We start from the raw sequence: 13,657 nt of genomic DNA, 5'->3' as shown, positions 1-13,657 counted from the left end.
AGGACTGCAGGAAACAAAACACCGGACATCTGCATGCATGAAGAGGGAGTCCAAATATGAACCATGGAACAAATTCCCCTCAAGCAGTCATTTACACTGAAGGTATAATTCGGCTTTGCTATGAAGACACAAAGCCAAGTGCCTTAGATGTCCCATTCAAGGAGAGAAACCTAACCTTTGACCTCAAGCTTCTTCTGAGTTACAGGTTTAACATGCTTACAGCTGCTCTGACCATCAGTCACAAAGAAAGATGGACATGACACAAAGTGGTCCAAGACGGTAGAAATTAAGACAAGGTTGAAATATTCATTAAAGACCACGACTGATGGACACAGGTCTCTGCTACGCTCGTCCATCACTTCCTCCTCCTTCATCGTCGCTGCTGATGTGAATGAAAACAAACCAAAAAACAGCATTTTGTTTCTTTTTCATGAATGAAATATATTTCTGAGCCACATTAACTTTGGTCAACATGTCAAACTGTTACAGACGGTGGCAAAAAGGTCTGAATGTGTTTAACAAATCGTCTTCCAAGAAAAGTCGAAGTCACCGTTTCACAGACTTTAAACAGATTCCAGGTTTCAGGACAACTTCCACATGAGCTCTGCTTTCTGCTGTAAAGGTTAAGCGTCCAGAGCTGGAGATTCATTCATTATAAGCAGTCACAGTCCTCTAAATATTGCAGTTAAATTTTTTTTCCAACACATCCCCAATTTCTTTATTCTTTTTTCCAAAAAGGACTTCCAAAGTACATTTGCCCCAATGTTTCCAATAAACACCCAAACATAGCCAAAATGCTTTGACTGCTGTGCTTTACAAAGTGAACATTTGGCCTCAGAGACCAAAAACCAAAGAAAAAAAAAAATCCACTGTTCATAAAGGATCAGAATAATTGAACCAGAAGCTGCAGCGGACGTCGTCCTCGCTCGGAGACAGAAAATAAAGATTTGGATCCTTTTGTTGAGCTAAATGACCAAGTGCTCCTCGCTGTGCAGCGTCTTCTGTCTTTTAAGTGCTGTTTTCATTTTTGTATCATTGAAAGAAAAATAATAAAATAAAATACAGGTGTGGCAACAGGTGAAGCAAAGCAAGAGACAAAACTACCCAAATGAACCTCCCACACTCCCCAGCCCGCCCCCCCGCCTTCCTGCCGCTCTGACTTTGTGTTATTCTTTAGAAACAGGTACAAAGACTGAGGCAAGAGGGGCACGTCAAGCCCAGAAATGAAGAATATTCTTACAAAAAAATGTCAAAAACAGTGATTAACAGGATGAAGGGAGCTGAAGGCCGGGCCGCTCTTCAGCCCACGTTCACCGAACGTCAACGCTGGTTTGAGTAATGACGGCGTTACGAGAGAGGAACAAGGAAACCTAAGACTGCCAACACGTCCGGTTTCAGGGGAAACATGCTGGAGCAGAACCTGGAGACACCCCTCCTCCTCCTCCTCGTCTTCCTCTTCCTCTCCTGTATTAGTTTTTGATCATGCCTCCATCTCCTTCGCTTACAAAGCGCTTCCGCCCTCTAGTGGAGGAAACAGAGTTTGACAGTGTTAGTGTCATTTGGCGAGTGCCTGAATATTAAATGTTAAAGCTGATTTCTTTATGTTCTCTTATTTTGAACAAATCCCATGAAAAAAAAATGAATTAACCCTGATGACAAATGTTCCCAGTGTCCTCAAAGCCTAACCCAGCTTATTCCTTTGTGCCATGGAGCTCCATTGTTGTCCAAAACTCATGAAAGCACATCAGTGCTGCACTTCATTGTTTAAGAACATGGACCCCACCAAGGAGGTTAAGTCTTGGCTTCGGTTTGTCTGATTGTCAACAGAATTACTGACAAACCACAGGCCTGATTTTCAGTAAACTCGGTGCAGGGGTGTCCAAGGAAGCCCCAAACAAATTTTGGAGAGGATCCGAATCACAAGGCGGATACACAAGTGATTTTTCACTTTCCTTCGCGATGCAAAATGGGCGTTTGGCCCTGGAAGAATAAATGGCATACATCTTAACATCCAGTAGATGGTAGTAAAACCAGTCTTATGTATGTTAAGTATGTGTTTGAGTTCAGAAGATCATCTAAATGCACAGCTGAGGTGACGAGGCTTCAGGAGGCACAACCGCGCTTCAGCAGAATACTGATAGCTGTGCAGCGGCTGTGCTTGAAGATCTGGATATCACAGAGGAATGAATCCTTCACAGATTTATGCTCTGGAAACATCCTGCTACCATTAACATCTGCTCATGCCCCAGAACAAGTGGACATGGTGGGGACGTCAGAAAGTCCTGAGAGACATTAACAAACTGTTGGTTTTGGGCTTTTCATGGGATTTTCTGGCAATAACAAAAATATTTATTCATGAGAAATGAGAACAGTGTTTTCAAATGCTGATTAACGTCTGACTAACCTGGAGGGACAGGCGTCCCTCAGCTGTTTGGTGATGACAGACTCCTGGTAGCAGAGGTCCACAAAGGTCTCCATGATGGAGTGAGCATGCGGCACATCGAGGTTGATTTCAGGGAGCTCGTTATAGACGCGCTGGAAGCCCTACAGGGAAAAGGGAGGACAAAAAAAAAAAAGACAGTTTGACGACGTTAATTTTGCTCCAATCGTGTCTTTCTTGGAGACATTTTTCACGTCAGTTTGGCTGAAAAGGCACTGACCCTGTTCATCTGGTCCACAGTGACGAGGCCTGTTTTCCAGAAGGACTGCAGCAGCTTCATCATCATGTGACTGGCGGTGTCTCCTTTTGACTCCAGCACCATCACTACCGCCTGAGGGACAATAAGGACAGTGACATATGATGTGTGTGGACAAGAGCAGTGTGCTGCCATCATCCAATAATCAAGTCCAGGATCAGCAGAATCAGGAAGAGCTGATGAAAAAAGGTCCTTTCAGGGACGTGTAGGCTGCACATTTCACCACTGGGTGGCAGTGTTTGCCCTCTGCCACTGTGCTTACACATGAGAGGACGAGATGCAGCAGTTTGATAAATCCAAACATGTAATGTTTAGTATTTTAATGTGTGTCTATCTGTTAGATAATAAAAAAGTGACGAGCCTGGCGTTTCTCTCTGAAGGTGCTGCACACGTGAAACAGCACCATCTGACATACGACACGTCAGACATCTCTTTTCATCCTGCTTCAGTTATTTTTCTGCTGTCAGTCTCTTCCACTGGTTTTAATCTGCTTCTGCTTGTTTTCTTGGTGGATTTGTGACACAGTAACATCCCGTCTTTCATACCTCATAGACCAGCTCGTGGTGGAAGTGTGGGACCTCCAGGTCCCGCAGGCAGCGCTCCGCCTCCGACACGTCTCCTGACACCAGGTACTCCTTGAGGAGGAGGTTCATCTGGAACAGGACGCACACACAGACAACATTTGTTCACGCCGCTGAGATTTATACGTGCATCAAACACACCTGGAATGAAGAACGACCTGTAAGTGTCGTCACTGGACGGGCGGATCTGCCTGCCGACGCCCGGCAAACATCAAAAATAAACTTTTCTGTGAGAAGAGAGGGACACACAGACGTCGAGTCTTTGTCTTTCTGTTAAAAAGAGAAATGATGATTAAAGCACGACCGCTGATCCACAGTTCGTTTTAGCAGCACAGCCTTGGATGTCTGGGGCAAACCTTTGTTTGCTGGATTAACAATGAGTTTGTGTTGGCCGAGCTGAACAATAACACCTGAAAGGATCCGTCTCTTACATCAAGCCGCTGAATGTGAGGGATTGACTCTGGCAATAACCAGACTTCCTTGGGAAATCAAACTTGGCACACCTGCCTGTCGTACCTGGCAACTCGAGCCCCGTTAGAAAACAAACAAAGAAAGGGCTTTCTGTTTGAAGCTGCACTGAATCTTTTCGTCTCTTATTTGTCAGCGTTGCTCAGTCGTGTCGCTCAGCGAGGAGCTGCATACATCAACCGTTTCACCCAAATTTATTTATGGCACAGTTACTCATCGCGCTGAGATTAGAGAGGCGTGTGATTGATGCAAGATGAAAAGCCTCAAAGCTGGACCAGCACTCGTGAGTCAGCCGTGGGTCTCATTCACCGAGCTGGGGGGACGTGATGCGGACGGGGAGGGCGGCGACAGGGCGAAGACACCCAGAGGGCGAGAGGAGGCCTCCTGCTGCAGCCAGTCGCCCTCAGGCTGCACACAAGCAGGCAGGAAATCAAAGCTGGGCAGCAGGTCTGAGAGCCGCCGACGGTTACACAACGCCGCATGACTGACGGCGCCGGCGGACCCCGAAAACGTTGCATAACGTACGATTGACAACGTGTGCACTCGAAACTCCCACGCCGCCCACGCCTGCATTAGCAGCAAAAAATCCAGAAAATCAAGATCACGAACAATGCGTGTGTGTGTGTGGACACCGCACACACAGTGCAGGGTGTGTGTGTGTGTGTGTGTGTGTGTGTGTGTGTGTGTGTGTGTCAGCCTCTTCCATGGCCTCCTTCTTGCGGTTCCAGTTTCTCGGAGGAGAAAAGCTCTCTGCTGACACAGCACAGGCTTGGCCCGTGGCTCTCTTCCCAGCATGCACCCCTGCCTTCTGTTTACATGCGTGGCACACTGTCAACGTGAAACACACTGACCTCTTTTTAAAGCGAGCAGCGTTCTCCCCGTTTGGCGCGAGCTCACCTCTTTGACGAGATGTTTGACGGGCCTCTGGCCTCCGCCGACGCCCCACACGTTATCCAGGCGAACCATCTCCCTCGTCATGCTGAGCAGCACGGCGGCACGGTCCAACGCCACTCTGAAATAAAATACCCACACACCACAAAATGCTCATTTAAATCTACGCAGACAGAAACAGACAGAGACAGAGAGCAGAAGTCTTTTTCCACCCAGAGGAGGAACGTCGCGTTCTGCTTCTTATCGTCTTTTTGACAGTAAAAATGAACTTCACACATTCTTCTGGACTCTCACAGCTGCTGCGTTTGAGGCTGGTCGTGTTGAAGCAGCGGCTGTTCTGCTGGTATCGGCACTGTTTGCTCATCCTGGCTCACCTGGCATGGTCACAGTCCACTTTGCCCTTGTAACAGTCCAGGAAAGACATGGGGAGGATGTGGTCCGCGATGGCTCTGGCTATGAACTGGCCCAACATCTGAAAGAGCAAAAGCACCTTTTACACCAGGATGCACCTCACACGCTTCCTGCGGCGTGCAGAAACACGACAGGCGCGGGTCAGTTCATCCTCTGCGTGCGCACCTGCGGAGCCTCCGGCGTGTCCAGTATGAGGTCTGGCAGCTCTTTGAGCATCTTGTCGAAGGCGCGCGCCATGTCGCTTTGTGACAGCAGCTTCCCCGACAGGTCGGACAGCAGGCGGGAGGTCAGCTCTCTGTGGCTGGCTTTGCCCTCCAGGGACAGCGACACGGCCAGGGAGGAGAACTCGTACTTATGAGGGCCCAGGTTGAGCTCCTTCAGCAACATCTGACGGGAGGGAGGACATGTCAACCCACAATCCTTCGCTCCATCACTTTATCTAAACACTCCTCCCGGTCAGCGTGCGTACCTGCACCTCTTTGGTGTCTCCGTGTTCAAAGTACTCCTGAACGATCGGGTTGACCATCTTCTCCAGCTCCTTCTCGTCCACCTCGGGAACAACTTTAGCATAAACTGTGTCCCCCTGAGCAAGAACACACACACGATCAGCCACTGACATCCATCAGTTTACACAAATATGTGCAACGAAGCGGATGCACATGAACCACTGACAGTTACGACAATTTACTTTAATAATACTCATATTTGTGTTGCACCTTTCAGAACATGTCACACCGTGAGTTTTATTTATAACAGCAGCTGAAAACAGAATAAAACAAGAACAAACTGAAGTAAACTGAAGCGTCGCTCCTCTGTCACACTGTCCGGCTTATTGAATTCACGTGCGTCATCATTTAAGATCATCACTGAGACGTCTTTGTCCGGTCCAACTCACCTCTGAGGTGAGCTTCTGCTCGACCCGACAGGCGAAACAGTCAGCACAGATGGAATCGATTAGAAACCCACAAACTAGAAAAGGGGAACAACTGCTTTGGCTTTTTAAGAGAAAAGATGGTTTTTAATGTCCTGTGAAATTTAGAGCATAAAACACGAATCGACCTCTTCTAATGAGTTCATGTAAGAGGGGAAAAACAGGAGTTTAAAGAGGGACTGTAGCCAAAAGTCCAAAACTCTGATTCACTTCCCTGTTTCCTGCGTGGGCAGAAGAATGACGCTGCATTTCTGAAACTTTTCTTCTTTTTTATCTGGACAGGAGGACATTTCTCAAGCAAAACTATACACTTTGTCATTCTCCCGAGGACGGGGTGACCTGCAGGCCGTCTGAGCCGGTCTGACCCAGTTCCCCGTTAACACACTGACACCTTTCTGCTGCGCTCCTGCAGCGTTCAAGGTCGGCTCCCGGCGGCTTCGCCGAGCCCAAAACGTTATCAGCTCATCGCAGACAGAAGCTCTGTTCTCACTCTGACATTCAGCCAATGAAACGTCAAGCATCACGCAGAGTGCCGCCTGATAACAGGTTAAAGATTAAACACGCTGATGATTGTGATGTGACGGAGCCACCTGGACGAATCAGGTGAGTTTCCTGCCAGCTCGGCCAAAGTCTGAGGACTTTTTAAATAAAACCAGCTTTTATACAGATGGATCAATAATCGAGTATCAATTAGAAAGCATCCTCTTTGATCTTTGGCCATGCAGGATGTTGCAGCTCATCACAGCAGAGAAACACACCGTGTGACTCATTCACAGGCCGAGCGTCGACATCAGCGCGTTTGTTTGACACAAGACATAAAAGCCGTCGTCCAGCGCGCCGCGGCACTGAGCGGTGGCCTCTTTGAACAAAGAGCTCCACACGACGGGTCAGAGCAACAACAGGCGAGATGAACGAACCTCTGCTGGTGACGCAGAGCTCTGCGTGACGCTCAGGTGATGCAAACGTTTTAAAAATGAAGGATCGGCTTCCACCGTGCAAGAGACAGAAGAAGATCCCTTTGACAAAACGTTAATCTTTAAGTCATTTTTCAGGCAGAAATGTCAAATTTCTTCAGGCTTTGAACAGTCGGCTGCACAAAACGAGCCATCTGAAGACCTCACATTAGACCCATAATTAATCAGCTCAATCTAGAAAATGACAGATTAACCAAGATTTGAAAAGAACTTGGTTGCAGCTTCACTTTACCGACTCTACTGTGAGCAAAGCAGTCTGGTTGCTACGACTAGTTTTAATTTCCAGCGCAAACTATCCCGATAACTGACAAAAATAACAGGTGGTCATGGCGGCTGAGGGGTGAAGGCGCCACTGGGAGCCACAGCCACCACCTGCCGGGCCTCATTTCCCGCTCTCATCCCTCATTTCCTGTCATCTCTCCAATCAGGACACAGTCCAAACTCTTTCAGATGAACATGCACGCGTCCACAGTCGGCTGCACGCACTCACCTGAGCAGATTCGTCATAGTTGGGGTCCCGTACATCCGGCTCCTCGTCTTCATAAACCATCCCGGCAGCCCCCCAAACTCCTTTACCACCTGCCCCACCTGGACGAACCAGACAGTCAGCAGACCAGCACAGATCAGAGGTCGTCACATCGTCGTGATCCCATATCTAAAAAGCCAAAAAGCAGAACGCCACGCACACGCCGGCGGAGCTCAGACGTACCTTTTTTGGGCAGCCCTCGGCCTTTGCCCGTCCTGGATTTGCGGTCGTTGGTGTTGCCTTTGCCCTTCGGACTGTTCGGGTCGCCTACCGCCACATCTCCAGACTCGGAGAAGGACTCGCTGGTGGAGTTGCGGGAGGAGGACTTGCGCAGGCGGCGCTTGGCTTTGGCCTTGAGCCGCGCCTCGTGGAGCGCCTTCTCCTGGGGTGTCCAGTTCCCGTTCACCTCCGCCTCGTTCAGTGCGTCCTCGTCGCCACTGTAGGGACGGTCGGCCTCTGCCCTGCTGTCGTCAAAAGAGAACATCCCTGCGGGCAGAAAATTGGATGCCTTCAGTGACGTGGTTTATCATCAACCTGCACCTTTACAGGTGTGCGGCGGCGGCGGCAGCGGCTCAAGGCGTGAACACAACGCTCCAGGCTGCTCGCGCCGCGGTCACCTCCATATGTCACAGCCATGTTTTGCACGTTGAGCCAAAGGTCACATGACACCACAGCACTGACGTGACACTGGCCCTCCATCAGCAGGAGGGAGGTGTCAAAAAACTACTGACCACGCGACGCGTCTGTGCATGTGGAGGAAAGACGTTCAGGGGAGACAACAAAACGAGCAGGACTGGACTCCTGCAGGAGTGGGTGGGGGGGGGGGGAGCGCATGCTGGAGAAACGCTGACAGAAGTCCCCCCCCCCCTTTTTTTATTCCTCCGTCTTCTTGCAATCTGTACGCCGCAGCTCCAGCGTGCCTGACTACATATGGCATGGTCGCTCCATGGCTGGTCCGGGCTGCAGGAGCGAGGGGGGAGCAGAGGGAGCAGGAATGTCTGAGGGTGTAATGAATACTTGCCCCAAATGGCAGTTTGAGGAGTTACGGCCCTATAGATTACAGGACATGTAGAAAACACACCGAGGGAGGGGAGGAGAGGGAAGGGATGGGGAGGAGGGGGAGGAGAGGGGAGGGGAGGGAGGAGGGCCAAGCCGCAGATTAAACCAACAATCTGGAAAAGCAGCAGCAGAAAATGCTTACAAATCATGTCATTATCATAGTTCTGCAGCAGGGAGAAACGAACTGAAACCTCCTCTAAAAGAGGAGTTCAGCCGAGGAGTGAGAGAAACAGAAGAAAGCAGGCTCCTTCCAGCGAAGCGGGACGCCTCCCTGAATTAACCTGTTGTGGTCGGAGCAGCACCACACCCTCAGCTCTCAAAACCTGTAAACATCCAACATGTGGCACCTCCTCCTCCTCCTCCTCCTCCTCCCCTCACTTAGGCCACACGGCCTGCCAGCACAGTAAATTAGGATCCAACCAATGGCAGCGTGCCAAATAAATGGGCCGGCCAATCGGAAAAGAGCAAAAAAAAATAGGAAGGCAGAAAAAGTCGGAGATGTTTGCCAAGAAAAAAGGTTGCAACACACGCAGGACAAAACGCAGCCGAGCCAGCAGAGGCTGAGCGACGAAGAGCCTCTTTAAGGTCTGAGGGCCACAGAGCTGCAGCATCACACTCACTCTGTCCGACCCTGAACGCCTCCCAGCAAACCACACCAGTGTCATGATGGTTTCCACAGCCGCCCCCGTCCGAAAGCCAGATGCGGACCAGCAGAGGACCTCTGGCCTACACGGCGCGTGGGAGCGTCCGCGGGCCGGGCGTTTGGTTTCAGGACAGCGGCGGCGTTCGTGAATGAGAGCGAGCTCGTGTTACTCTGAAGACAGACGCAGTTTGCAGGACTGTAAATCTAAATATGTCCACTGGAGACGGATTCTGGGAATCTGTCAGATGCAGCTTGAGGCCTGTTTTTACGTCTCTGTGCTGAAATCCAAAACTGTCACAGAAGAACGAACAAAATCTGCAGGATCCTCAGTGAAGGAGAGATTTTATTCTAATAATAACCTTTAACTCAGTAATCTAACTTCATGTGGAAAAAGACATCAGATGTGTTAAAACATCTGATCCGACTGATTCCACATGTTTTATTCATGTTTTACACGTGAGAGGCGCAAACTGTTGATAGTCTGAAGAAAAACTCCGATCTGCCTGCAGAGGAACAGACTTGACACGAGAGACGCTCTGCTGTTTTAAAACTTTCTGCGTGTTCATAAACTTCCCTTTTCTCTTCTCACATCTGCGTCAGTTTGAGACTCAACAGTGGGACCACTGTGTCCTCGAGTCTCTAAAAAAGGACAAACTCCTGCTTAAAACAAAGGTCAGCGCGGCAGAGAAGACGATTTCTCTGCCAGCCCACGCTCAGAAAAAAGACCTAAGTGAGAACATGTGTGATGTCCTCTTTGGTCCAACGAGTGTCTGCGCAGTGATAATGGGGACAAAAAGCAAACCGTCCTCTGCCCTCCGTCCTCTGGTGATTATCTATCAAAGGAGAGACGGGCGTGGACGTCCCGGGGGTTTAACTGTCATCCTGTTTAATGAAAGGAGACTCGGGAGTTAACTTAAAAACACGCTTCAGACGCGTGTGTGTGTGTGTGTGTGTTTAAATACACATCAGAAGCTGAGGAAGTGACCACACACACACGCACACACACTCAATGAATAAGAGTACGAGGGTTTCCACGTGTGAAACGATCAGTGGAGGAAAATGAACCTCACTGATGGAAACTTGTGCAGTTTTGCTGACCGTGCAGCTTTGAGTTACAGCTGAGAGCAACAACACAGATAAAGAGCACAGCAGAGATTAGAGGGACTCAGATAACCGGACAGGAAGTCCACCCCATCGCGTCTTTATTGAACAATCAGCCGGTCGCATCCACGGACGCGTGTCAAACAGCGCTTTGCACAAAGAGCTTCATTCAGTTTCTGTGTGCGGACATGTTTTCACGAGCGTGCGCGGGAGGAGGAGCGTGAACAAAAGGAGGACATGATGTGAACTCAGCAGGCCACCAGCAGATCGGCCTTGACGTTTATGGCAGCTCTTAACGCACCCAGGAGTGCTGGAGGTGTTCCCACAGCAGCAGCTCAGACCTGCACCTACGAGCCATCCGCCAGGCACAGACCTGCTCTGATCAGACAGATTATTTATGGAGAAACATCCTTAAGCCACTTAATTCATTCACATGAAGCGAGCCGTGCCCACATTTCAGAGCTGATTTCTCCTTTTTTTTGCCAGTTAAAAATTAAAAATCTTTAAATTGACGTCAGGCCACAGGTTGAGTTTCTGGATTTTTGCAGGATTTTGCTTCTGGTGGCAAAAGAAGGGTGGAACCACCTGTCAGGTGGCTTGTGTGTTGAGTTGAAGTTCATAGAGAAAAATCTGGCAGACGCCTTAAAATGTGCAGTAAAAGCTCTGAAATGAAGGACTTCGATTTGAGATTATTTCTGTCAAACTTCCGTTTTCGAGGTCAAGAACGTTCACACAACAAGTGTGGTGGTTTTGTCTAAAAGGTGCTTTCGCTGTTCGTACTGGAAACTCTGAGGCGAGGCTTTAGGATCTGGTGATTTGAGAGTAACTTGTCAGATTGTTGGATGATAAACTGGAATCAGAAGCGTTGAAGGTCAGACTCCACGTCTGATCGACTGCTGAGCCTCCACCACAAGCTGTTTCCCCTCTTTATCCCAGCAGACAATAGATTCTTTGACAGTGTGTGTGTGTGTGTGTGTGTGTGTGTGTGTGTCCACCTCATCAACAGAGGCTGCTCAATCAAGCATGGCTGACCTTCCTTGAGACAAAAAGGCTCGTCAGATTCACGCAGAACACCCCATCAGTGCACTGAAGCATCTTTACACACATACACACACACACACACACACACACACACACACACACACACACACACACACACACACACACACACACACACACACTACAATGACATGCCATGTGGGTCTGCCCTGCACTGGTCCACCTGTGTGCACCCTCAGGTGAGTCAGTGGCCAAACACAGCTCGAGCTTCGACGCTCGTCTCAAACGTGGATTCTCGGCTGGACACGGACACACACACACACTCTCTCTCTCTCTCTCTCTCTCTCTCTCTCTCTCTCTCTCTCTCTCTCTCTCACTCTCTCACTCTCTCACTCACTCACTCGGACTCAAACACACGCGCTTCTCTTACGTAAGCTTTAAATGCACAACAACGCAGGGATTATGTAAGCGTTCCTATTGGCTGGTACAGTAGGCTATACGTGTCGACGTCACCGCCAGGCTGACCCGAGCACGGAACTGTGTGTGCCACGAGCTCAGGTAGCAGCCAAGAAACGCCACAGAGTGCAGATTAAACACATCCAGCACACACTGAACGCATCACAGACACATATCAGAGAATCGATGAGTGACGCGTCGGTGATCCGGATCGATCGATTTGGATCCTCTGTGGTTAACCTGACAGCTGCAGTGTCGTACTCATTTAAAAACTCATAACTCCCCACAAGAACGGGGTCTGTGAGCCCACCAGCACCGCGTCTGGCCCAAAAAACGGTTAAAACGCTCCACGCGGACGAAAAACGTCCCGACGCACGCGGAGCTGATTGAGGAACCGCAACCATAACATCCTGTCGACCAGGAAAAAGAAGCAGGAACCAAAACACCTCGAGCTCACTCATGACTACTCGTTTGACGACGAAAACGAGCAACAGAGATTCGTGTGAGTGCGTGCGTGCGTGTGAGTGTAAACGCACTCAGCTGCAGCGCTGATGTCGCGTGCACGCGCTTGCCAAAGCGGAAGTGAGCGTTACGGCCTGGTCCAATCAGAAACGTGAAAGGGTTAAATGTGAGAGCAGCACAACAACAATGCCAAAGCCCCAAAGAAAAAACCTACAAAATGTTAATGGACTTCGGTTCTGGCTGCAGCGCCCTGAAGCTGGGCCTGTGTGTGTGCGTTTCAGCTGCTTGTTGCACCAGTGTGTCGACGTGCATGCGTATGTGCGTGCGTGTGGTGTTAACGGAGCACATGGTGGAGCATGGCTAACGCGGCAGCCCATCCCATGCAGGGACAATGGACACGGGGGAGCACGCCAGCAGGCCCCGCGGTGGGTCTGCACCGACGGACGCTGCGTGAAGCGAAGCCGAGTTCATTCACTCACCGTCGGCTTGCGGAGCGGAGGACCACGTATCCACTTCGGTCGCCATGGCGCTCTCCAAATGCTCGATTAAAAATCCTCACGGTGCGCTCCTCCTGCCGAGCAACAACCCCCCCAAAAAAACTGCAAGCAAACGTCCGCAGGCCGAGCCGTTTGGAGCAGAACAGACTTCTGGCAGATGGCACCTGGCGGAGAGAGAAAAGCGGAGCCCGGAGCCTTTTTTAACGCGGTGCACGATATCAGCTGCAGAAAACACACCAAAAAACGATCAAAGTGAATCAGAAAGAGCAGAAACGCTGAAGAAGCGGCGCAGGTCGGTGCGGAAGCTTCACGCGCTGCTCAGCGTTTCCGGCTGAGCAGAAAAAAAGTGAAGGTGAGAGACACAGGTAAACTAGTCCGAGCGCGTGCAGACAAACAGGCTGCAAGATAAACAAAGTCTGTTTTTAACTTTGCAGAAGCGATCCGGGCGGAGTCACGTGGGGCGAAACACGGATGGGGAGTGGTCAGCAGAGGGGGTGGGGGCTGGTCCACCCTGACCAATCACAGAGCAGCATGGCTGTACGAGCCATCGCTGCGCTGCATGAAAAATAGTTAAACCTTAAAATGAGTGAATGAAGTCACTATGAAGATGCTGTAACCCGAAATAAACATCAGATGTGGCATAGAAATCACATCAACATCAAGTGTTTGAAGCTTTTTATTGATTTACTCATCTGATATCTAAGATTCCTCACTATTCCGCCTTTCTCATGTTCATGTCAGTCATAGTTAATTACTCTGCTGTGATGTGGGAGCCGCACACTGGTTCTTAAATATAATCCTAATAAATATTCATCGCATCAAACTCAGTCTAATCTAGTTTATGACGCCAAACACGACTTTTGATGGCAGTCAAGGCTTTAAAGCTGTAGTGATGTCAGTGCTGCTGGATGAATGGGGAACTGTCGGTGCTGTTTCTCCATCTTCATGAGCTTTCCTGCTGG

At 49.7% G+C, this 13,657-nt stretch overlaps 1 protein-coding gene across 1 annotated transcript; it reads right to left on the bottom strand.

Annotated features, from left to right (window-relative positions):
- Positions 1-712: 712 nt before the first annotated feature.
- pdcd4a (programmed cell death 4a) lies at positions 713-13,157 on the bottom strand. Its single transcript, XM_070974249.1, has 11 exons — positions 12,678-13,157; positions 7,662-7,964; positions 7,443-7,540; positions 5,517-5,630; positions 5,213-5,434; positions 5,011-5,108; positions 4,643-4,757; positions 3,242-3,349; positions 2,661-2,771; positions 2,405-2,544; positions 713-1,521 (listed from the first exon to the last, which is right to left on the bottom strand). The coding sequence occupies exons 1-11, from the start codon at positions 12,721-12,723 to the stop codon at positions 1,470-1,472; spliced, it is 1,407 nt and encodes a 468-aa protein (XP_070830350.1). The 5' UTR covers positions 12,724-13,157; the 3' UTR covers positions 713-1,469.
- Between the last annotated feature and the right edge of the window lie 500 nt (positions 13,158-13,657).

This window comes from Chaetodon trifascialis, chromosome 2 (assembly GCF_039877785.1).
Source record: "Chaetodon trifascialis isolate fChaTrf1 chromosome 2, fChaTrf1.hap1, whole genome shotgun sequence".
NCBI lineage: Eukaryota > Metazoa > Chordata > Actinopteri > Chaetodontiformes > Chaetodontidae > Chaetodon > Chaetodon trifascialis.
This window is presented reverse-complemented; position numbering and strand designations above follow the sequence as displayed.

Excerpts from the sequence above, each read along its gene's own strand:
- pdcd4a (XM_070974249.1), bottom strand. The coding sequence starts at position 12,723 with ATGGCGACCGAAGTGGATACGTGGTCCTCCGCTCCGCAAGCCGACG. Across the intron at positions 5,631-7,442 it reads ACTATGACGAATCTGCTCAG|GGGGACACAGTTTATGCTAA; the intron begins GTGAGTGCGTGC and ends GTTCTTGCTCAG. Across the intron at positions 1,522-2,404 it reads AGGGACGCCTGTCCCTCCAG|AGGGCGGAAGCGCTTTGTAA; the intron begins GTTAGTCAGACG and ends TTCCTCCACTAG.